The sequence below is a fragment of the Gadus chalcogrammus genome, chromosome 3 (assembly GCF_026213295.1).
Source record: "Gadus chalcogrammus isolate NIFS_2021 chromosome 3, NIFS_Gcha_1.0, whole genome shotgun sequence".
NCBI classification, from domain to species: Eukaryota; Metazoa; Chordata; class Actinopteri; order Gadiformes; family Gadidae; genus Gadus; species Gadus chalcogrammus.
In genome coordinates, this window is record NC_079414.1 from 21,285,313 (window position 1) to 21,309,575 (window position 24,263).

Below are 24,263 nucleotides of genomic sequence, written 5' to 3' on the forward strand. Positions count from 1 at the left end.
TGGGCCTACCTGAACCAGTAGGGTCATGGGCCTACCTGAACCAGTAGGGTAATGGGCCTACCTGAACCAGTAGGGTCATGGGGCTACCTGAACCAGTAGGGTCATGGGGCTACCTGAACCAGTAGGGTAATGGGCCTACCTGAACCAGTAGGGTCATGGGCCTACCTGAACCAGTAGGGTCATGGGCCTACCTGAACCAGTAGGGTCATGGGTCCACTCTTGTCTATCTCCAGGATCTCTCCGTTTTTGGTGCCCACCAGGATGTGTCCGTGGCCCAGAGAGATAGCTCTGATGGACGGGTTGTCCTCCAGCAGCAGGCCTACCCCACACACACACATATTAATCACATGTCATCCTCCTACCACACACTGTGTGTGTGTGTGTGTGTGTGTGTGTGTGTGTGTGTGTGTGTGTGTGTGTGTGTGTGTGTGTGTGTGTGTGTGTGTGTGTTTTAGGCCTACCTTTAGAGGCAGGCGACAGGGCCGCCCTCTTGATGGCGTAGCTCTTCAGACATCTGTCGAACATGTCGTCCCACAGCTCCACGACCCCGTCGCGACCCCCGGTCACGAAGCCCTGCACACAGCCGTGATCACAACCATGATGCTTGTCGCCATGGAGACTGCGGTGAGCTACAGTAATGCTGGTCACCGTGGAGATCAGGGTGAGATACAATGATTCCGGTCACTGTGGAGACCGGGGTTAGATACAGTGATGCTGGTCACCATGGAGACCGGGTTGACCTAGAGTAATGCTGGTCACTTTGGAGACCCGGCTGAGCTAAAGTGATGCTGGTCACCATGGATACCCGGTAGACCTACAGCAGGGATGGGCAACTGGCGGCGTGCATCCTCACTCAGTCAGGCCCGCACATAATTTTTATTTAATAAAAAATTAAATAAAATAAGAATCGAGTTACAGAAAACTTGGTTAAGAAAGAAGAAAAGCAGAGTATCTGTTCATAGAATTCAAAAGCAAACCCATGTGTCTAGTTTGCTTAGAGACGATATCAGTCATGAAAGATTTCCACTTAAGTCGCCACTTAACTACTACAACTGCCTTGAAGTGAATATCATGCTTGTTGGGTTTGAGTTCATTGAGTTGTTGCACTTAATGTTGGGCCACTGTTTTTCAGATTTGTGACATCATTGAATGATGATGATGTATGTGAGCCCTTTGCACTGATCAAACTACTAACCAATCATGTGGCTGTTTGAGCATGGAAAACATGAAATGAATGTATGTTGGTTCAATCAACATACCATACATAGGTTATGAATCTGGAAGATTTTGTAGGTAGTGGCCCTCCCCAAAATGCACCAGAATACAGGAAATCATATCCAACAAATTCAAAAAATGTGTAGCTTCTCTCAGTTTACGTCTAGTTGAAGTGTACAGTCACATGGCCCTCTGATGGTGATGATGAAGAATTGTTGCCCTCTTTATCATGAAAGTTCCCCATCCCTGACCTAGAGTGATGCTGGTCACCGTGGAGACCCGGGTGAGCTACAGTGACGCTGGTCACCGTGGAGACGGGTACCTTGTCCAGGGAGCACATGGCGAAGACGGGTCCGTCGTGGGCCTTGATGGTCTTCACCAGGCTGGTGTCGCGCCAGATGTACACGTCCCCGCTGGTGGCGCCCGAGAACACCAGGTCCTCCGAGCGCCCGTAGCACGCCGACATCATCGTCTCCTGCTTCCCGCCCTGGCTCCCCAGGATGCCCCGGCGGAACGTCAGACCCCCCCCTGAGAGACACGCACGCACGCACGCACACGCGCACACACACACACACACACACACACACACGCACGCACACAGGAGGAGGTGAGGACGAGGAGTTGAGAGAGGGGAGGTGGAGGAGGGGAGGTGGAGGAGGGGAGGTGCACAAGATGTAAAGAGGGGAGGTGGAGGAGGTAGAGGAGATGAGAGAGGGGAGGTGGAGGAGTTGAGATAGGGGAGGTGGAGGAGGTGAGGTGGAGGAGGTGAGGTGGAGGAGGTGAGGTGGAGGAGGTGAGGTGGAGGAGGTGAGGTGGAGGAGGTGAGGTGGAGGAGGTGAGGTGGAGGAGGTTGGGGCGGTAAGGGAGGTTTGGGTGGTGGTGGAGGAGGTTGGGGTGGTGGAGGAGGTTGGGGTGGTGGAGGAGGGCTACCTGAGTGCTGCCAGAACTTGATGTGCTTCATGCCCACAGTGAGGAGTTTATCCATGCGGAACGGGTTGCTCTTCACAACAAAGATCTTGTCCTTGTGTCCCCTGCAGACAAGAGCCTCGTTACCACCTCATTACTACATCTACACTGTTGTTACTGCTTCATCTGTTACTACTATATCTACATTCTGCTGTTACTACTACATCTACACTTTACACAGCCTTAACTACTGTCCTAGTCTAGAGGTTGGGGAGTCCTAAATGTATGGGCATTGTACCTGGCTTTGGCCAAACGTTCTCCTTTCTTCCAGTCCCAGACCACGATGGAGTGGTCTTCATCGATGCCCACTGACACCAAAGTCTTCCCATCCACTGACCAGTGGGAAGTGGTCGTTACATAGACAGGAAGTAGTCAGTACATAGATTTGAAGTTGTCTCCACACAGACAGGATTCAGTGTGTGTGTGTGTGTGTGTGTGTGTGTGTGTGTGTGTGTGTGTGTGTGTGTGTGTGTGTGTGTGTGTGTGTGTGTGTGTGTGTGTGTGTGTGTGTGTGTGTGTGTGTGTGTCTGTGTCTGTGTGTGTGTGAGCGTGTGTACCTGTGAACTCTAGGGCACACACTCCTCTGCTGTGATGTCCCTTCAGTAGAGAGAGACACTTCAGAGTCTGGATGTCCCACACATGGATGGCTGGGTCCCGTCCCACCTGACACACACAAATATACACAAACACATGTACACATGTACCTTAGAAACACTTGGACACACTAGTGCTGTGATTGTGTGTGTGATTGTATGTGTGTGTGTGTGTGTGTGTGTGTGTGTGTGTGTGTGTGTGTGTGTGTGTGTGTGTGTGTGTGTGTGTGTGTGTGTGTGTGTGTGTGTGTGTGTGTGTGTGTGTGTGTGTGTGTGTGCGTACCTGTCCTGTAGCAGCGTAGTCTTTGAGGGGGTGCACGGTGAGACTGATGATGTCATCATCGTGCGCCAGGTAGAAGCGCTGGCTGTGCAGCTGGCGGTTGTAGACCACGCCCACCGCGGCCACGTGGTACACCACCTCCCCACCCTGGCTGTACCACAGGTTGTTCCTGCAGTCACAGCCCCGATACCTGCACCAGCACAACCCCAAGAACCATCAGTCACAGCAGAACCACAACCATCACACAGGCCCAGCCACCCGGCCAGAGAGAGGGAGACAGAGGGAGAGACGGAGAGTATGGTTGCCATGCCGTTACCCGTGTACGAACTGCAGCCGTAGCCCCGCCTCCGGAGCTTTCTGCCGCTTCAGGGAGCCAATCAGCTTCTTCCGGAGCTGAGGGAGATCTTCCTTGTACACCTAGAGAGACAGGAAGAGAGCTGTTTTAAGGTGGAGGGAGAGCTGGAGGTGGAGGTAGAAATGGAGGTGGAGGAGGGGATAGGATGAGGAGTAGAGGAGGAGGAGCTGGAGTGAGGTTGGAGGAGGAGGCAGAGAAGGGAGGGGGGGGGGGGGGGGGGGTGAAGGATGAAGGTTGTGTAGGTGGAGGTGTCTGGTTCCAGGCCTGGCGTGTTAGCCCCAGTCGCAGCTGGCCGTCCAATGGTATCCATGGTTACCTGGCGATCGTAGTTGGTCTGAGCTTCCTGTTCGATGTCCGAGTCTAGCTCTGGAACGTCGGAGACGTCAGAGTCCGACTCTCCGCTGTTGGAGTCGGCGTATCCCTCTGGGGACGCAACAGACACGGACCGCAGCTACAACACCTTTACGTACGTGCGTATGCTACAAACGCAAACAAACACGCACACACATACACCAATGAACGCACACGCACACGTGTGTGCGTGTGCGTTCATTTGTGTATGTTTGCGCGCGTTTGTTTGTATTTGTACGCATGTGTGTCTGTGGGTCGATGCTTGCGTTGTGTGCAGATGCGTGTGTGTGCGTGTGTGCGTGCGTGTGTGCGTGCGCGTACCCTGCAGCAGGGGCTCCAGCACCCCGTTCATCACCCCCTCGGGGAGGAAGCGCCACTGGAACACGGCGTGGTCCGCCCCGCCGGTGCTCACCACCCACTGCAGGTCGCTGGACCACCGCACGTTGGTCACGTGGGCCGAGTGGCCGATGTACTTCTTGAACTTAGCAGCTGGGGACGTCTCAGCTCGTTATATCTCAGCGTTGTTATCACAGGATCATTATCGTCATGGATATTATCATCCAGTTCATTATCATCATAGTTACTATCTTTAGCTCATAATCATCATAGTTATTATCATCCAGTTCATTATCATCATAGTTACTGTCTTTAGCTCATAATCATCATAGTTATTATCATCCAGTTCATTATCATCATAGTTACTATCTTTAGCTCATAATCATCATAGTTATTATCATCCAGCTCATTATCAACATAGTTATTATCATCCAGTTCATTATCGTCATAGTTACTATCTTTAGCTCATAATCATCACAGTTATTATCATCCAGTTCATTATCATCATAGTTACTATCATCCAGTTCATAATCATCATGGTTATTATCATTCAGCTCATCAACATATTTATCATGCAGCTCATTATCAACATAAGTATTCACATGAGCTCAATATCATAGTTATTATCATCCAGCTCATTATCAACATAGTTAATATCTTTAGCTCATGATCATCATGGTTATTATCATTCAGCTCATCAACATAACTGTCTTGCAGCTCATTATCATCATAAGTATTAACATGAGCTCATTATCAGTTATTATCATCCAGTTCATAATTATCATCCAGCTCAGTTAATGTTAATCAATAACATTAGCTCATTATCATTGTTATTATCATTAGTTCATTACTATCATAGTTATCATTCAGCTCATTATATTCACAGTTATTATAATTCAGCGCGTTACTATCAAAGGTTATTATTAGAAAGCTTGTTATCATAGGGCTCATTATCATACGGTGTCTGACCTTTCTTGAGGCAAGGGAAGCGGAACAGTTTGACCAGCCCCAGGTCGTCCCCGGTAACCAGCACAGCGCTGCTGAAGTTAGCGTCCACAGAGTTGACCTCACTAGAGCTGGAGTATTTGGGCCAGATCCCGTTGACCTCTGCTCCTATCACCCCGGTCCAGGTCATCCAGTGGATCCCTTTGGCCTCCTCCTTGGTGAGCAGCTTCCCTGCTGGGAGACATTAAACCACACAGGGTCATGAACCAGGTCCTGAACCAACACCAAAACAGGTCTTAAACCTGTTCAGACCACACTGGGTCATAAACCAGGTCCTGAACCAACACCCAAACAGGTCTTGAACCTGTTCAGACCATACAGGGTCATAAACCAGGTCCTGAACCAACACCCAAACAGGTCTTAAACCTGGTCAGACCACACAGGGTCATAAACCATGTCCTGAACCAACACCTTAACCAGGTCCTAGACCTGGTCAGACAACACAGGGTCCTAAACCATGTACTACACCAATTCCTAAACCAGTTCTTAAACCCGATTAGACCACACGGGGTCCTAAACCAGATCAAACCACACCGGGTCCCAAACCAGGTCCTAAACCAGATCCAACAGCACCGGGTCCTAAACCAGGTCCTAAACCAGATCCAACCATAGAGTCCTAAACCAGGTCCTAAAACAGATCAAACCACACCGGGTCCTAAACCACGTCCTAAACCAGATCAAACCACACCAGGTCCTAAACCAGATCAAACCACACCAGGTCCTAAACCAGATCAAACCACACCAGGTCCTAAACCAGGTCCTAAACCAGATCAAAAGACCCAGGGTCCTAAACCAGGTCCTAAACCAGATCCAACCACAGAGTCCTAAACCAGGTCATATATATTAAAACATACATTTAGACAGATACATTTTCACCTGGCATGGCAGAACAACAGTTCCCCTGGCCTGGAGGCCGGTTACCACGGTAACCCCGGCACCATGCGGCACCACCACAGCTCCCCCCCCTGTCACGGAGGGCGGTTGCCACGGTTACCTGGCATGCGGTAGAAGAGGCGCTCGCCGGCGCCGTCGTTGGACTGCAGGAAGCGGCTGTCCACGGACCAGTCCAGGTGGGTGATGAAGGAGGAGGAGCGGCTGCACTCGCCCACCTTCTTGTAGCGCTGGCCCACGGCGTACAGGTCCACGGGGCCGTCGTTGGAGCCCACCGCCAGGTAGGAGCCGTCCGGGGAGAACTTCAGCTCGTGGATGGCCTCCTTCCGGTCCTTGATGTGCACCACCTCTGTCATGTCCCTGCAGGGGTCAGGGGTCAACCGGAGTCATTTTCCTTGGAGACGCAGTGGGACAGCTCACATCCAGCTGGAGGTGGTTTCTGACCAGACTCGTAGGTGCACCATAATCATAGTATAATGTGTAGAATTATGTGGTTCTGTTAGCTCAAGGCTGGGTTCTCTGGGTTCTGATAGCTCAAGGCTGGGTTCTCCTGGTTCTGTTGGCTTATGGCTGGGTTCTATTGGTTCTGATAAGGCTGGGTTCTCGTGGTTCTGGTCTTACCGGACCCGTAGGACGGTGAAGGAGCCGTCCTTCATGCCGAGGGCCAGCTGGGAGCCGTCGTTGTTGAAGGCCACGCTGCGGACCGCCTCCTCCATGTTGCAGCGAGCGAGCAGCGTGTGGTCCGACAGACTCCAAAGTCTGCAGGGAGAAGCATGGTGAGACCCCTAGCCCTGCACCCGACCTCTACCCCTGACCTCCTGACCTCTACCCCTGACCTCCTGACCTCTAAACCTGGCCACCCCTACACCGGGTGTAGCTGTGATACAGGGCAGAGTGTAGCTGTGATACAGGGCAGAGTGTAGCTGTGATACAGGACAGGGTGTAGCTGTGATACAGGGCAGAGTTTAGCTGTGATACAGGACAGGGTGTAGCTGTGATACAGGGCAGAGTGTAGCTGTGATACAGGACAGAGTGTAGCTGTGATACAGGACAGAGTGTAGCTGTGATACAGGACAGAGTGTAGCTGTGATACAGGACAGAGTGTAGCTGTGATACAGGACAGAGTGTAGCTGTGATACCGGACGGAGTGTAGCTGTGATACAGGACGGAGTGTAGCTGTGATACAGGGTAGGGTGTAGCTGTGATACAGGGTAGGGTGTAGCTGTGATACAGGGCAGAGTGTCTTCCTACCGGACCGAGCGGTCATCACTGCCCGTCACTGCCACCGCCTGTTTGGGGTGGAGGTCAAGCGCCCAGAGCTCCCCGTCACTGTGTCCCTGCATCAGCAAGACTGGCTTGTCCCGCTCCCGCACCATCACCTCAAAGATCTCACTGTCCTGGGTCCCCGCCAGCACCCGGTCCGCCCGCCAGCACACGCTGCGGATGGACAGACCTGCGGACGCATTGGCCAGATAGCACTGGAGCTCACAGAACAACACTGGAGCTAACAGTAGAGCTAGCACTGGAGCAAACAGTACAACACTGGAGCCCACAGTAGAGCTGGAACTGGAGCTCACAGAACAACACTGGAGCTAACAGTAGAGCTAGCACTGGAGCAAACAGTACAACACTGGAGCCCACAGTAGAGCTGGAACTGGAGCTCATAGTACAACATTGGAGAAAACAGTAGTGCTAGCACTGGGGCAAACAGCACAACTCAAGTTAACAGTAGAGACAGCACTAAAGCTAACAGTAAAGCTAAAGCTAGCAATAGAGCACTGAAGTCAACGGTACAACAATAGAGCTAACAGTAGAGACCGAAACAGAGACGGATATGATCCTATATAACTTTGAAGCCCTGCTCACTATCTTGCCGATGGCTTTATATATGTATTATATTTCACAATACACATGTAATATATGATATACTGTGATAGATATATGATCGTATATACCTTTATAGCCCTGCTCAGCCTGCCTCAGTTCTACATTGGTGATGGCGATTGTGATTGGTGATGATAGATATATATTATACATGAAATGTTATATATGATATATATATGATCTTATATACCTTTATAGCCCTGCTCAGCCTCCCTCAGGTCGATCTTGGTGATGGGTTTGAAGTCCAGGTCCCAGAGTCGGACACACCCGTCTCTCCCTCCTGTAGCAAAGCCCTCCTCACACACATGCATGCTGAAGATCCCTGCCTACACACACGCACGCACGCACGCACGCACGCACGCACGCACAGATAGCACACACAAACACACACACACAGGCACGCACACACAAACGCACGTTGAAATGTTTCCATATACTCCTGGAAGCTACACTATCAATGCTGTGTATGCAGGCTGTATGTTTATATATTTATGTGTGTATACATGTTTATATATACTGTGGCAACCCGGCCCCGGCCAATTAAGGACCTGCAGAGCACCTGAAGAACAGTTTGAGAAGCAGGGCTTAAATAGCCTGCTTCTCCACTCATTCGGGGCTCTCCCAGCCCTGGAGCTCCTGTACGGAGAGACCGGTCCTCGTGGGTGACGGGATTCCACCCACCGGGGGGGATAGGACCGTCGATTCCTCCCAGGTTTTTTCGTTGTTGTATTATTTTCAGTATTAGACTTTGTTTGATTTCGGATTAAACATGCCTTTTTGGCTTTTGTCCAGCGAAGTTGTGTCCCGTTTCGGGAGCTGGTGGTTCGCTCACCGTGCCGGGGTGCCACAATATGTATGCGTGTATATATGTATATATATTTCTGTTTATATATGCATATATGTTTATATATTTCTGTGTATATATGTGTATATATTTATATTTATATATATATACATATGTATGTATAATATTGATGGTATATGTGTGTATATAAGTACCCCGTGAGCAGCCTGGACGGTGCGCGTCAGGTTGAGGCCCTTCCACACGTACACGTCTCCGTTCAGCGCTCCGGAGAAGGTGAGCTCGTCCTTGGCCGTGGCCAGACACAGGATGGTCTGCAGGTCTCCGGTCTTCCCAAACATCCCCCGCTTGGGCGTCAGAGCGTTCCCACACAGGGTCCAGAACTACAGGGAGGGACCAGCAGCCAGAGTCAGGACTTGACCCACACAGGATCCAGAACAACAGAGAACTGCACCCGGAGTCAGGACTTCCTGTGTGTTGGGGGGGCGTGGTCGGCACTAACCTTGATATGTTTCACTCCACAGGTGACCAGTCTGCTGGTCTGGTAGGGATCCCAGGAGATATCGAAAATCTGCCACACAGAACCCAACACACAGAACCAGTTCACACCAGTTAAAATCGTCAAAACCAATTAGAACCAGTAAAACAAGTAAGAACCATTTAGAACCAGTTTGAACCGTTAAAACCAGTTAAAACTACTATAACCACATATAACCCGTTAGAACAGGTGAGTACACTCAGGACGAACTCCAGAACGTTTCGGCAAGGCATTTCCTAACGACTCATGAGTCAGGCAGTAGTGGAGGTGGTTACCCGGTCCGAGTGCCCGGTGGCGGTGGCCAGGACCCTTCCTCTTCTCCAGTCCCAGACACACAGCGTGTTTTTGGCATCCAGACCCACCGACGCCAGCCGCTGCACACACACAGAACACTGACCAATCAGAAACCAGACCATCACACTGACCAATCACAAACCAAACCAACACACTCTGACCAATCAGAAACCAGACTAACACACGCTGACCAATCAGAAACCAGACCAACACACGCTGACCAAACACAAACCAGATCATTACAGACATCATTCCAAAGACGCACTGCGAACACAGCACACACTTGTAGGCATCCATTCACAAAACCATGACAACCGGTGGTCTCACGGGTACACAGTGGGCTGTGGCCAGGCCTGGCAGTCATGTGACAGACCTGTCCGTCGGAGTCGAAGGCGAGGCCCGCCACGCCGTGCGTGTGAACGTCACGCAGGATGGAAACGGTCTGCATGGAGTAGCTGTCCCAGATGCAGATGTAGGGGTCCTTCCCCACCTGGCCTGTGGCCACCTGCACCTTGTCTGGATGGATGGCGAGACTGGACACACACACACACACACACACACACACACACACACACAGACACAGACACAGACACAGACACACACACACACACACACACACACACACACACACACACACACACACACACACACACAGAGACAGAGACAGAGACAGACACACACACACAATCACTCACATTACAATTAAATCTGACCCCAACATAAAACAACCCAGTCCCGAGTAACCTCTCCAGAGCACGAGACCGGCTGGTCCCTTGTAGTGAGACTCACCTGATGATGTCATCGTTGTGACCAAGGTAGAACTTCTGCGTGTGCTCACGGCTGTTGTAGACCACGCCCACCCCGGCAACGAAGTACACGAGCTCCTTCCCCGCCGTGTAATACAGGTTGTTTCGGCACTGGTGTCCACGGTACCCGTGCACCCACTCCAGCCTCAACTGGCACCGCGGGGCCGTCTTGTCGCTCATAGCGACGACCACCCACCAAAACCCACCTAGCAGTCACCACCACCACCTCCACAACACACCACCCAGAGAGCAGAGGGACCACCACCTCCACAACACAAAACCCAGGGAGCAAAGCGGCTCATGTGGACCACAGACTGACTGCTGCGGTCTATCAGAGCTCACTAGCAATCAGTGTTCATGTTGTCATCCAACAGGCGACCAGGCCGAGGTAAATCTGGCTTTGGTTTTTCAGTATTGGTAATGTACCAAGACTAGTTCATGTGAATAGGGCTGGGTTTAGGTTCCGAATAGCACTCGGCTTTTCAAACGGCACATTTTAATCCCAGATGGTCGAGCGTTAGTCCTTCATGGACTACAGGGCTTCGCTGAGATAGCTGACAACAAGATCTCTGATGTCCTCATTGTCGTCGATCATCAAGTCGTTGATTTACTTCCAGCATTACAGGTGAAAACGGGAGACTCCAACGCCGATCTATCTCTGCATCTCTATATCTCTGTATTGATGTATTCTGTATCTATGTCAATCTGCATCCAAAAACCAAACTCCGGGCGTATTTTGGGCTCATTCTGTTAAATTGTAATGGGCGGCGAAGGACGCAAAATAGGCGATAAGAGCAAATAAGGTTCACAGACGTCAAGAAAGAAGGGAGATGGTAGGAGATAAATGGTAAAAAAGGAGAGAAAAGATTTAACGTCCGTTTCTCCTCCCGGATAATATCCTCCTGTCAAGCTGCTCGTCTGGTCGGAGCGTAAACTCTTCCAGAATCCCGGATCCACTTCGCTCCCTGCGCTACGTAGCCTTCGTTGTTAACGCCGCGATTGCAATGCATGCTGGGATTTGTACGTTTTTTCTCATTTTGAGACCATGGGATTGTATGAAATTGAGTTCATAAAGAACTACACCTCCCGGAGGCGTATGCTCTCCATGGTGCTGAAACACACAGCTAGCTTGATACAACTGAAAGACAGCGAACTGGAAACGTCTTCAGATAAGAGATAAAAACGACAATATTAAGGATACTGAGTGTGAGTGTTTTATATTACGTCAAATATCCACCCTAGAACTGGAGATTAACGTCCTTTAGCAGGGCTAAAAGTCCCCGCTGGGATGTTTCTTTACCTAATGTTGTGTGTTGTGTTGTATTGATTACTACAGCCATAGAGTCTTGACTCTTGCCTCATGAATAGGTTATATTAATTAATGAAGGAATTTAAATAAATCATGTGTTTTGTGTGTGAATTGTCCCAAATGGTTTCATATCTTATTTCCCACTACTAACAGACACACACAACACAGTATAAACGTTTCAAAGCTTTTAATGACATCGCACATATTTAAATGAGATAGAGGTGGTGATAGATAGTAGATAGATAGATAGATAGTCAAAGTCTACAGGTGCAATTTAATACATGAGGAAGCTAGCTTTAACTTCTGAATATATTTGGCTCAAAAATACCAAGACGTTGCAGTTTTCTTCATTCCTATGGAGTGGTGTTGATTGTGCAGTTAAGATGTCAGTATGGTTCAGTACACTAGAGCAGGACAGCACTATGTAGATATACAGAGCAGAAAACACCCCATCACGCCAGGCTTCAAGCAAGCAGTGGGAGGATGCAGTTATCGGTCTCCCGTCGAACATCCATCCTTCAATGTCTATTATTATACAGCGCTTGCTTTTACAATCTGTACTACAATATGAAACATTACCAACGTAAAAATTAAGTGTGGAGGTAAAAATCAAATGTAGCAAATGAGACTTTCCTTCCTGGTCTAGACAGGGAGAGTTAGAGAAACATCCTTCATTTAGTTTGTGTAGTTTGAGCTACTTAAGCCTAGCTTAGCATGCAGGGAAATCAGCTTAAATCATCCTTCCAGTATCACCCCTTCCCTTCACGCTATTGGCTGTTCATATCAACCAATCAGGGGTGGCTGTTGAGTGCAGACAACCTATCAAATCTCACTATGGGTCCAGTTTCCTTCAGGAGGAGCGGAATGTGTCTTACAACAAATTATAGAATATATAAAAAAAACACAAAACATCTTTATATTGTGACTTCCTGGTGAAGATGAAATATAATAAGGAATATAAAACTGCAGTGAAATCAGAAGGTAGAAAAAAGGTCCCACAACAACTCATCCAACAGGAGTCTGTCCTGAAGACCTGGCTAACCAGACCCCTACAGAGACCCCTAGCCACCCAGACCTGGTCCACAAGAACCCCTACAGAGTCCCCTAACCATCCAGACCTGTTCCATCAGACCCCCCACAGAGACCCCTACCTACACTACAAAGCACCCAGCAGAGAGGAAGAGGGGGTGGAACCAAAGGAAAAGGAAGAGAACGTAGAGAACATACAGAACGTAGAGAGACAGAGAGTGTAGAGGATAGTGTAGAGGACAGAGCACGTAGAGGACAGAGAGTGTAGAGGATAGAGACAGAATATAGAGAACGTAGAGGACAGAGTACGTAGAAGGCAGAGAACGTAGAGAACGTCGAAGGCAGAGAACGTAGAGGACAAAGAACGTGGAGAACGTAGAGGGGCAGAGCGGTAGGACAGCAACAGGAGTCTACTACTTCTTCTTGCTGAACAGACTGAATCTCTTCTCCTTGTCCTTCTCCTTGTCCTTCTCACGCTTCCCCGGACTGGACTCGGTCGTCATGGTGACGGAGGCGGGCAGGGTGTGCGCCCGGACAGAGACGGGGGTGCTCTGGGTACTGCTGGGCGCCTCGGAGTGCGCTGCTGACCCCGCAGTCATTATGGCCTGGATCCATGAGCTCATCTCCTCCTGTAAAGGGTTATACAACCAGATTAACTAGTGCTCATTATGGATCATCTCCTCCTGTAAAGGGTTACATCAACCAGATTAACTAGTGCTCATTATGGATCATCTCCTCCTGTAAAGGGTTACATCAACCAGATTAACTAGTGCTCATTATGGACCATCTCCTCCTGTAAAGGGTTACATCAACCAGATTAACTAGTGCCCATTATGGACCATCTCCTCCTGTAAAGGGTTACATTAACCAGATTAACTAGTGCTCATTATGGATCATCTCCTGTAAAGGGTTACATCAACCAGATTAACTAGTGCTCATTATGGATCATCTCCTGTAAAGGGTTACATAAACCAGATTAACTAGTGCTCATTATGGATCATCTCCTCCTGTAAAGGGTAACATCAACCAGATTAACTAGTGCTCATTATGGATCATCTCCTGTAAAGGGTTACATCAACCATATTAACTAGTGCTCATTATGGATCATCTCCTGTAAAGAGTTACATCAACCAGATTAACTAGTGCTCATTATCGATCATCTCCTCCTGTAAAGGGTTACATCAACCAGATTAACTAGTGCTCATTATGGACCATCTCCTCCTGTAAAGGGTTACATTAACCAGATTAATTAGTGCTCATTATGGATCATCTCCTGCGGGTTACATTAACCAGATTAACTAGTGCTCATTATGGATATTCTCCTGCGGGTTACATTAACCAGAATAACTAGTAACCATTATGCGTCATCTCCTCCTGTAGGGTACATTAACCAGATTAACTATTGCTCATTATGGATCATCTCCTGCGGGTAACATTAACCAGATTAACTAGTGCTCATTATGGATCATGTCCTCCTGCCGGTTACATTAACCAGAATAAGTAATACCGTACTCATTATGGAACATCTCCTGTAGGGTTACATTAACCAGATTAACTAGTGCTCATTATGGATCATCTCCTGCGGGTTACATTAACCAGATTAACTAGTGCTCATTATGGATCATCTCCTCCTGTAAGTTACATCCACATTAACCCAATAGGTAAATATATGGGTCTTAATAGACCTATATCCAGAGTAAATATCACGGTAGAAGGTGAATTAATATCAAAGTATAAGGTGAGTTAATATCACAGTAGAAGGCGAGTAAATATCACAGTAGAATATGAGTAAATATCACAGTAGAAAGTGAACCAAATATTACGGTAGAATGTGAGTTACTATCACAGTGGAATGAGACTTACTTCGTCTTTGGCTTGGAAGAGATATTCATTTCCATCAGTGAGTCTGAAACAGGGTTAGAAACAAACATCAATTAACTTAAAATGAACCAATAAGCTTCTCCTGCGTCCGTATGAACATATCCACATTAACCAATATACTGTATATGATATAGTTATCTGAATATATATCTATACTGTAAAAATCCATCCATCCATCCATCCATCTAACTATATATCGTCTGTGTTACCGAAGTTTGAAGACGTGTTTCTTCTTCTTGTATTCGGAGGCGATGTCGCAGACAGCCTCTTGCAGGCTAACTGGCACCTGGTTGTGGTAGGACGCGCCCTGGGCAGCCATCTTGCTGTCTTTATAGAACGCCAGCTCCTGACCGTTGATCACGCAGTACACGTTATGCCAGGACCTGCAGAGATAGGAAAATGCCTGTTAGCCTAGCTGCAAGGTTAACAAACAATGCAGAGACCGTGAGCAGACGTGTTGCTGGTTTAGCCTGAATAATAGGTTAGTAGAGAAGCCAGATAATATTAGCCTGGCTATATTGTATTTTATATTTCGCCATATTATCTGTTCGCTTATTTGCTAGGTGTTGTTAACCTAGCGGCTAGGTGTTGTTAGCTTAGCTGCTAGGTGTTGTTAGCTTAGCTGCTAGGTGTTGCTAGTGTACCTGTTGGAGGCCTTCTTGTTTGGCGCCTCCCATTCATGCTTGCGATGTAGGAATCCTTCCATTTGATTGGTTGAGGCCTCCTGGTTCCTGGAGGGCAAAGTAGATGATTGGCTGCCTTTAGGTCTCCTCCCGGAGGTGGGGGAGGGCGTTGGGCTAGGCTCTTTGGAACTCCTCTCGGCCACTCCGTTCACCAGACTACCAGCATCCACGGCATCCTAGAGAGAGAGAGACACAGAAATATGAGCAGGGTAACAATGGTAACTAGGTTACATTCGAGGTCGTTCTAGATCAGGTTACTCACCCTGGGCGACTCCTGGTCAGAGGGCATTCCGTTCTGGGAGATCTGCTCCCCTTCCCTGGGGGGGAAAAGAGGGGGAGGGACACGTTAAAGCCTGTGTCAGATGTAGGGTGACACGCGTGTTGTACCAACATGTAAGGCCGTGTTCACATTTAGCATTTTTTGCAATAGTGAAAAGTTGAGCGGACGGCTTTAAAAAAAGAAGAAGAAGCTGGCAGCGTTTTTTGTCCAAAAATCGCCAAGAGCGTTTTTATTACGACATTAGACATGTCGTAGATATTGACTTGTTCTGTAATTAAGCCAATTCATCGCTCCACCGGCACTGTGATTTGTCCGCCATTGTTTCCTGTTTTGACAGTTGAGTTTCCTTCCTGACGAAGTGTCAATGTTCCGCTTGTGATTGGTCAGTTGTCAAAAAAGACGCCTGACGTCGGCTGTTTTCTTCCTAAAAGTTGAACTTTTTTCAACGCTCCGTATGGCAGAAGAAAACGCTGGGAGAGGCGTTTAAAAAAACAGCCGTGACGTTTTCCAGAAACGCTCTGCTCCATAGGAATATAATGTAAAACAAGCGCTGGCAGATTTAAAAAAACGCTAGATGTGAACATGGCCTAACATGTTAATACATGTGTAGTGTAACAGGTGCAGTGTAACATGTTGCTCCAGGTGACCCACCTCTGTAGTGGTTCTTCCACGACAGGCTCTGGAGTAGGGGGTCTCCTCAGCCTCTCCTCTTCCTCCTGCAGTCTCCTTACTTCCAACAACTCCATCTACATGTACAGAACCAACACAATCAGAATCTTCCCCACGCCTAGCTCTGTCTCCTGATCCTCCTACCGGTCAGTCTATCTAGTCGTCGTCCTCCTTCTCCTCCTCCTACCGTGGTCAGTCTCTATATAAACCTCCTCCTTCTGACCCTCCTATCTTTGTCAGTCTCTGTCTAGTGCTCCTCCTCCTCCTCCTTCTCCGACCGTAGTTAGTCTCCATCTAGTCCTCCTCCTGATCCTCCTACCGTAGTCTCTCTCTCTCTAGTCCTCCTCATCCTCCTAACTCAGTCAGTCTCTATCTAGTCCTTCTCCTCCCGCTGCTCCTGCTGTAGTCAGTCTCTGTTTAGACCGCCTCCTGCTCCTCCTACCGTAGTCAGTCTCCATCTTGACCTCCTTCTTCTGCTCCACTTAACTTAGTCACATTCTATCTATTGCTCCTCTTCCTACCGTAGTCGGCCTCTATCTAGTGCTCATCCTACTCCTCCTGCTCCTCCTCCCATAGTCAGCCTCCATCTAGTGCTCCTCCTGCTCCACCTACCGTGGTCAGCCTCTCGAGGGCGGAGAAGCGCTCCTCCCAGGTGGCGGCCGACTTCTCGAAGGCCTCGTGCCTCTTGATGAGCTTCTCCACCTCGTCCACACTCTGGCCCACCTCCCGGCCCGACAGGTAGGGCTCCTGGCCCAGCAGCCAGGCCTCCGCCACACCTGCGTCCCGCGAGAACTGGTGCACCTCCAGAACTGAGAGAGGGGAGGGAGGGAGGGAGGGGAGGAGAGGAGGAGGTTGGACAAGAGGAGCTTGAGTCAGCCTGTTCATTTCAATCAAACTCTTAAATTCTATCGGTTGATAATGGGAAAACAAATATAAGGTGGGTGGGCCTTACTCAGTCTCAACCATTCCCATCGGTCCTCCCACTTGTCAATCATATCCTTCCTCTTGTCTGTCAACTGCAGCAACTTTTCTTTGATCTGTGAACCAACCAGGAGGTACAACAAATGTCTTAATAAAACATAATTACAGTGTTACAGTATCTATACATCTAGGATTCAGATGTATACAATCAAAAAAACATGCAATAAGTGTTACAGTATCTATAAATCGATATATATCAATCTATATCTATCTATAATGAGTCTATTTGTATACAGTTGAATGTCTACATGAGTCAATCCTGGTTGTGCGGGAGGTGGCGCCCCCTACCTCCTCGGAGGCGTAGTGCTTGCGGGCTAGCAGGGCCTTGCCCAGCTCGATGCAGGAGGTGAAGCTGTCGTTACGTGCGTCGATCTCCGCCTTGATGCCCTGGTGGTTGTTCATCAGCAGCTCCACCGAGGAGACATCCCTACACACACACACACACACAGTTAGCATGTTTTTGGCACCACATTAGCATGGGGTTAGCATGGTGCTAGCATGGTGTTAGCATGGCATTAGTCAACTATCAGTCTCTAGCAGCCTGATGATAGTGTTAGCATGGTTTCGCATAGTGTTAGCATGGTTTGACATAGTGTTAGCATGTTGTTAGCGTAGCGTGGACCTACTTGGGGTTCTCCTGGTTCTCGATCAGCCTGATGACGCCCTCCATCCACAGCAGGAGGTCTCGGACCAGGCTGAAGAAGCGGAACTTGTCCCCCGTGTCCAGGAGGCGGAGCCTGCGGCCGTCGCAGGCCTCCAATAGGCTGCTCCAGGCCTCTAGCACCTCCCCCTCGCGCCGCTGGATGTCGTCAGCCTTGTCTCCGGCGTAGGCGGACTGGAGGCGCACCGCGTCCTCTTGCAGCTGGCGCACCTGCAGGCCATGGGTCAGAGGTCAGAGGTCAGAGGCCATTGATCAGAACCCAGGCTGGGACCCTCTTATATATTTATATTTATAGACACATACCCGTGTTCCCAGAACCTTGATATCTTGCTGGAATGTACCGTTTATATATATATATGTGTATAAAGATATATGTATATATAATGTGTATAATGTCTTTATAATGTATATACAAATTATATATACCATATAAAATGTGAATATAGAGCATATAATGTATATAATGTGTCAATAATGTATATATAGTGCAGATAATGTATATAATGTATATAATGTTTATATAACGTATATACATAATGCATATAGTGTGTACAGTGTGTGTGTACCTGCGTCCCCAGGGCCTGGATGTCGTGCTGGAAGGTGCTGTGTATATATATGTATATAAAGGTATACTGTGTATATAATGTGTATAGTGTATACAGTGTGTGTGTACCTGCGTCCCCAGGGCCTGGATGTCGTGCTGGAAGGTGCTGTGCATCCTCTGCAGAGTCTCCACGGTGTTCTGGTCGCGGCCCAGCTCCTCGGGCAGCTTCTTGTGCTTGTCCAGGATGCGGCCCAGGATCTCCTTGGCGTCGTGGTAGAACTTGTGCAGCTCGAAGGAGGCGGCGAGGATCTGCGTGCGCGTGTCGATGAGCTCCAGCAGGTCGGCCCAGGCCTCGTTCAGCCCGTCCTTCCACTCCGCCACCGTGGCCGCGTCGCCGTGCCCGCCGTTGATCAGCTCGTCCGCCTGCCGGTTCACCGCGTCCACGCGCTCCTGGCCGATCGTGCCCGTGTCCCGGGCGAACTCCCGGAAACGCTCCTGCAGCATCTACAGGGCGGGGTGGGGGAGGTCAGAGGTCAGGATGGAGTCAGCCCGTTGGGGGACTACACAGGGACAGCAGAGGATGCTAGGCTGCTAAGAGGTGCTAGCATCACTAGTAATATGAGATCTGCATAGAGTGACCAGCCATGCTACATTCTAGGCTACATGCTAATATATATGCACCTACAGTGACATACTAGGCTACATGATAGGCTACTGGCTAGGCTAGCTAGACCTTCGGTTGCATGCTAGGCTATGTGCTAGGCTACAGGCTCGGCCAGCTGGAGCGACTGTGACGTGCTAGTCTATGGGCTAGCTGGACCTACTGTGACAAGCTAAGCTACGGCTAGGCTACATGCTAGGCTAACTGGACCTACGGTGACGGGCAAGGCTTCGGGCTAGGCTAGCTGGACCTACAGTGAAATGCTAGTTTACAGGCTAGGCTAGCTGGTTCCTACGGTGACATGCTAGGCTACATGCTAGGCTACGGGCTGGGCCGGCTGGACTTACGGTGACGTGCTCGTAGTCCTGGCCCAGCTCGTGGGAGCCGGCGACCACCTCTCTCTCGGCGACCCACTGCTCCAGGTCGTCCACCTCACGGTTCAGCTGGAAGAGGCGGAAGCGCTCGTCCAGCTTCCCCCGCCGCTCCTCGGACAGGTCCTTCAGCCCCGCGTACAGCTTGTCCACCTGGGACTGACGCATGCCCATACGCTCACTACACACACGTAAACACACACAGGTTCACACACACACACACACACACACACAAGCAGATGCGAGCAGAATGGAGCAAAGGAGAAAAAATACATTGTGAGTGAGTGAGTGTGCACATATACGTGTGTGTGTGTGTGTGTGTGTGTGTGTACGTGTACGTGTACGTGTACGTGTGTGTGTGTGTGTGTGTGTGTACGTGTGTGTGTGTGTGTGTGTGTGTGTGTGTGTGTGTGTGTGTGTGTGTGTGTGTGTGTGTGTGTGTGTGTGTGTGTGTGTGTGTGTGTGTGTGTGTGCTTGCGTGCGTGCGTGTGTGCGTGTGTGCGTGTGTGGACCTCTGACCTCTCGGGGTGTCCCTGGGCCACCAGGCCCCTGCTGGTCTGGGACAGCAGGTGGACCGCGTCTGCGTAGTCCTCCACCGCCTGCTCCACGATCTGGTGCTTCTTCACCATGGCAACCGAGCTCTGCTCATCCTGCACACACACACACACACACACACACACACAAGCGAGTGAATTACCGTTGTTGTGATGGTGGAGGGGGAGAAGGGGTGTAGCTGTTGGGAGTTGTGGTGTTAGTGGTGTGGCTAAAGGTTGTGGAGTGTGTGGAGGTGATGGAGGTAGTGGTGGTGTAGCTAAAGTGTGATGGAGGTTATGAGCTAGTGGTGGTGTAGCTAAAGGCTGATTGAGTGTGTGTTGAGGCGATGAGGCAGTGGTGGAGGTGGTGGTGTAGCTTAAGGGTGGTGGAGTGTTGGTAGGTGATGAGCTACGGGGGTGTGGCTGAAGTGTGGTGGAGTGTGTGGAGGTGATGGAGGTAGTGGTGGTGTAGCTAAAGTGTGATGGAGGTTATGAGCTAGTGGTGGTGTAGCTAAAGGCTGATTGAGTGTGTGTTGAGGCGATGAGGCAGTGGTGGAGGTGGTGGTGTAGCTTAAGGGTGGTGGAGTGTTGGTAGGTGATGAGCTACGGGGGTCTGGCTGAAGTGTGGTGGAGTGTGCGTGGAGGTAGTGGTGGAGGAGGTGGTGCAGCTGAAGGGTGGTGTAGGTGGGGGCTCACCTTGGCCTTCTCCTCTGACATCATGTAGAGCTCCTGTTCGCTCATCCAGGCCTCGGCCTCCGCCGCGTCGAAGTAGTACTGCTGGGCCTGGTGGGCGTGGCCGAGCCGGTCGTCACGGCGACCCACCTCCTCCAGCAGGAGGCGCCACAGCTCCTGCAGCTCCTTCAGCCGCTGGGGGACGCCCCCCTCAGAGGACTCCTCCTGCAGGAGGCTTCGGCTGCGCTCCATGATGTCATCGATGCGCGGCTGGTGACCCTGGAGCTCCTTCTGCAGGGTCTGGACCGGAAAGCACAGCTTAGACACCACTCCATCACCCCTCTATCAGCCCTCCATCAGCACTCCATCACCCCTCTATCACCCCTCCATCACCCCTCTATCAGCCCTCCATCAGCCCTCCATCACCCCTCTATCAGCCCTCTATCAGCCCTCCATCAGCCCTCCATCACCCCTCTATCAGCCCTCCATCAGCACTCCATCACCCCTCTATCACCCCTCCATCACCCCTCTATCAGCCCTCCATCAGCCCTCCATCACCCCTCTATCAGCCCTCTATCAGCCCTCCATCAGCCCTCCATCACCCCTCTATCAGCCCTCTATCAGCCCTCCATCAGCCCTCCATCACCCCTCCATCAGCCCTCCATCACCCCTCCATCAGCCCTCCATCAGCCCTCCATCACCCCTCCATCACCCCTCCATCAGCCCTCCATCAGCCCTCCATCACCCCTCCATCACCCCTCCATCACCCCTCCATCACCCCTCCATCACCCCTCCATCAGCCCTCCATCAGCCCTCCATCACCCCTCCATCACCCCTCCATCAGCCCTCTATCAGCCCTCTATCAGCCCTCCATCACCCCTCCATCAGCCCTCCATCAGCCCTCCATCACCCCTCCATCACCCCTCCATCAGCCCTCTATCAGCCCTCTATCAGCCCTCCATCACCCCTCCATCAGCCCTCCATCAGCCCTCCATCACCCCTCCATCACCCCTCCATCAGCCCTCTATCAGCCCTCTATCAGCCCTCCATCAGCCCTCTATCAGCCCTCTATCAGCCCTCCATCAGCCCTCCATCACCCCTCCATCACCCCTCCATCAACACTCCATCAGCCCTCCATCAGCCCTCCATCAGCCCTCTATCAGCCCTCTATCAGCCGACTATCAGCCCACCATCAGCCCACTATCAGCCTCTGCAGGGTCTGGACCACAAAGCACAGCTTAGGCACTCCACTATAACGCTATATCACCCCTCATCACTCCTCTTTCAACCCACATCACTCCTCGATCACTCCTCTCTAAAACAAGCGGCGCCACATTCAGCCCCGAGAGTAACCTCATAAAGACAGACAGACAGGCATACAGGCAGACTGACAGACAGGCAGACGGACAGGCAGACAGAGAGACAGACCTGGTTCTTCTTGATGAGCAGTTGGACCGTCTGCAGGTTGTGTCCGTGGTCAGTAGACGTAGCGAGAGGCATCCTCTCCTCCATCCACAGCTACAAATACACACGTTATACACACAGGTTATACACACAAACACCTTACATACACACAACGTCATGGAAGCACACACTTAAGTTAATCTTTATAAAAAAAAAAACATCATTATTGGTCATTTATTAAGTGATACCAATATTTTTATATATTTAAATTAGCCTATTGTCTTCACATCCTCAGGGCTTTTATAACTTCATCTTTTAGCACTCAAACGCAAAGAGTAGCTGAGACCAGTGGAGACTGGGAGGACAGAGGTGTTACGTACGATCTCATCCTCCATGTCCCTGTTGAACTGGTGAACCTCTCGCGACGCCACCAGGAAGTCCTTCCTCTTCCTGAGAGGGTCCAGCAGGTCCTGGAACTTCTTGGCCACCAGCTGCCGTCTCCCGTCCACCTCCACCATGTCGTTGCCCTCCTGGCCCAGCGCAGTCACCTGCGTCTGCAGCTCCAACACCTCCCTCTGGCGAACCTCCACCTGCGACTCCAGCATCTACAAACACACACACACACACACACACATAGTCAGAGACTCACAATACTTTAGTCCAGGTGACTTGAGCTTGTTTGTAGATAATACAGTCTGGTGTACTAGGTATCAGTATAATGTATCAGTACCAGGTATTAGTACTATGTATTAGGACCAGTTTCTTTTATTCTAGGTATCAGTACTAGGCATTAGTACGAGGTACCGGAACTAGGTATCAGTACTGAGCAATGGGCATTAGTACTGGGTAAAAGTACTGGGTAAAAGTACTAGGTACCAGTACTAGCTATCAGTACTAGGTATCAGTACTAGGTATCAGTACTAGCTCTCGATACATGAGTGTTTGTGAATCTAACCATGAGGGACGAATCAACATCCGTCAAAGATTAGACCCCAGCTGTCTGAATGAATGAACGACATGAATGAAATATAAACCAGTCTCTGGTACCTGGAGACAAGGTACATCGTAACTAAACCATTCTCTGGTACCTGGAGACAGGTATATCTTAGCTAAATCAGTCTCTGGTACCTGGAGACAAGCACATCTTATCTAAACCAGGCTCTGGTACTTGGACAGGAAGTGAAGCTCGACAGGAAGTGAGCTGACCTGCTGTTTCTTCAGCAGGATGTTGACGGAGGTGAGGTCTTTGCCGTAGTCGTCAGACTGGATCTGTCCCTCCAGGCCGCCCATCCACTTGTCCAGGTCCGTACAGCTCTGGGTGAAGAGCTCCGCCTTGTTGGCGTCAAACAGACACTGGGCCTTGGTCTGGGTGGTGGACTCCAGCTCCGCCCACATGGTCTGCAGGGTGCCCAGCTGCTCCTGGACCACCGCCTCAGTCTCCGGCTTCTCAGACACCAGCAGCTTACCGTCCTGCAGCCAATCAGATGGCAGAGCGCCAGAACATCAGCCAATCAGAAAGGTCGTAGGGCAGACCTCTGAACTTTCCAAATATGGAGCTTTAAATGGGGAAGACTCTCTGTCCCTCCCTCTCCCCCCCTTCTCCTCTCTTATCCCTACACACTCTCTCTCTCTCTCTCTCTCTCTCTCTCTCTCTCTCTCTCTCTCTCTCTCTCTCTCTCTCTCTCTCTCTCTCTCCTCTCTCTCTCTCTCTCTCTCTCTCTCTCTCTCTCTCTCTCTCTCTCTCTCTCTCTCTCTCTCTCTCTCTCTCTCTCTCATCCCTCCATCCCTCCATCCCTCCTCTCCCTCTCATCCCTCCTCTCCCTCTCATCCCTCCATACCTTCTCTATCTTCTCCAGCCACTCCTTGTTGGCCTGCAGCTCGGCCATGAAGGCCTGGTGTTTGAGCCACTTGCTGTGGAGGTTCCTGGCCTCGTCGTAGGTCAGGTCCTGGGCCGTCAGCATCTTCTCGTTCACCCACAGAGACAGCTGCACAAACACATGATACACATGTTACATGATATTATACACACGCACACATTATTTATTACATAGACGTTATATACATTATAACGTGTGTGTAATGCGAGTGTGTGTGCAATGTCTTTGTTTTTCCGTCTGTTTGTGTGTGTGTGTGTATGTTCACCTCCTGCCCGTCCTGGAGGAACTTCTGCAGGTCTCTGTTGTCCTTCAGTCTCATCAGCAGATCCACCGCCGCCTCGCGGTTCTTCTTGTGCCTGGAGACGGGTTAGTTAGGTAGAGTAGACAGGTTA

At 50.2% G+C, this 24,263-nt stretch overlaps 2 protein-coding genes across 5 annotated transcripts in view; both read right to left on the reverse strand.

Moving 5' to 3' along the window:
• LOC130379041 (echinoderm microtubule-associated protein-like 6) overlaps positions 1 to 10,496 on the reverse strand; it is a 26,218-nt gene extending 15,722 nt beyond the window's left edge. For 2 of the 3 annotated variants that reach the window (XM_056585615.1, XM_056585617.1), the window contains exons 1-20: positions 10,300 to 10,496; positions 9,884 to 10,043; positions 9,492 to 9,590; positions 9,181 to 9,249; positions 8,876 to 9,061; positions 8,067 to 8,202; positions 7,244 to 7,445; positions 6,614 to 6,751; positions 6,090 to 6,352; positions 5,066 to 5,272; positions 4,082 to 4,249; positions 3,726 to 3,832; positions 3,371 to 3,471; positions 3,058 to 3,244; positions 2,739 to 2,844; positions 2,420 to 2,513; positions 2,146 to 2,246; positions 1,538 to 1,743; positions 462 to 573; positions 192 to 319 (exon numbers count right to left, since the gene is read on the reverse strand). In XM_056585615.1, the coding sequence (XP_056441590.1) occupies positions 192 to 319; positions 462 to 573; positions 1,538 to 1,743; positions 2,146 to 2,246; positions 2,420 to 2,513; positions 2,739 to 2,844; positions 3,058 to 3,244; positions 3,371 to 3,471; positions 3,726 to 3,832; positions 4,082 to 4,249; positions 5,066 to 5,272; positions 6,090 to 6,352; positions 6,614 to 6,751; positions 7,244 to 7,445; positions 8,067 to 8,202; positions 8,876 to 9,061; positions 9,181 to 9,249; positions 9,492 to 9,590; positions 9,884 to 10,043; positions 10,300 to 10,496 (2,967 nt within the window). Of the gene's footprint in view, positions 1 to 191; positions 320 to 461; positions 574 to 1,537; positions 1,744 to 2,145; positions 2,247 to 2,419; positions 2,514 to 2,738; positions 2,845 to 3,057; positions 3,245 to 3,370; positions 3,472 to 3,725; positions 3,833 to 4,081; positions 4,250 to 5,065; positions 5,276 to 6,089; positions 6,353 to 6,613; positions 6,752 to 7,243; positions 7,446 to 8,066; positions 8,203 to 8,875; positions 9,062 to 9,180; positions 9,250 to 9,491; positions 9,591 to 9,883; positions 10,044 to 10,299 lie in introns of all 3 variants that reach the window. The other variant, XM_056585616.1, reaches the window with a different exon arrangement.
• A 1,281-nt stretch (positions 10,497 to 11,777) lies between these two features.
• The window catches only part of LOC130379692 (spectrin beta chain, non-erythrocytic 1-like), a 33,336-nt gene continuing 20,850 nt past the window's right edge, over positions 11,778 to 24,263 (reverse strand). For both annotated transcript variants that reach the window (XM_056586683.1, XM_056586684.1), the window contains 19 exons: positions 24,137 to 24,227; positions 23,833 to 23,979; positions 23,201 to 23,464; positions 22,375 to 22,599; positions 22,019 to 22,108; positions 20,615 to 20,890; positions 19,905 to 20,035; positions 19,362 to 19,566; positions 18,483 to 18,857; positions 17,775 to 18,019; positions 17,437 to 17,575; positions 17,120 to 17,204; positions 16,780 to 16,976; positions 16,150 to 16,244; positions 15,481 to 15,535; positions 15,180 to 15,394; positions 14,745 to 14,918; positions 14,518 to 14,560; positions 11,778 to 13,283 (listed from right to left, as the gene is read on the reverse strand). In XM_056586683.1, the coding sequence (XP_056442658.1) occupies positions 13,068 to 13,283; positions 14,518 to 14,560; positions 14,745 to 14,918; positions 15,180 to 15,394; positions 15,481 to 15,535; positions 16,150 to 16,244; positions 16,780 to 16,976; positions 17,120 to 17,204; positions 17,437 to 17,575; positions 17,775 to 18,019; positions 18,483 to 18,857; positions 19,362 to 19,566; positions 19,905 to 20,035; positions 20,615 to 20,890; positions 22,019 to 22,108; positions 22,375 to 22,599; positions 23,201 to 23,464; positions 23,833 to 23,979; positions 24,137 to 24,227 (3,268 nt within the window). In that variant the 3' untranslated portion in view covers positions 11,778 to 13,067. The remainder of the gene's footprint in view (positions 13,284 to 14,517; positions 14,561 to 14,744; positions 14,919 to 15,179; positions 15,395 to 15,480; positions 15,536 to 16,149; positions 16,245 to 16,779; positions 16,977 to 17,119; positions 17,205 to 17,436; positions 17,576 to 17,774; positions 18,020 to 18,482; positions 18,858 to 19,361; positions 19,567 to 19,904; positions 20,036 to 20,614; positions 20,891 to 22,018; positions 22,109 to 22,374; positions 22,600 to 23,200; positions 23,465 to 23,832; positions 23,980 to 24,136; positions 24,228 to 24,263) is intronic.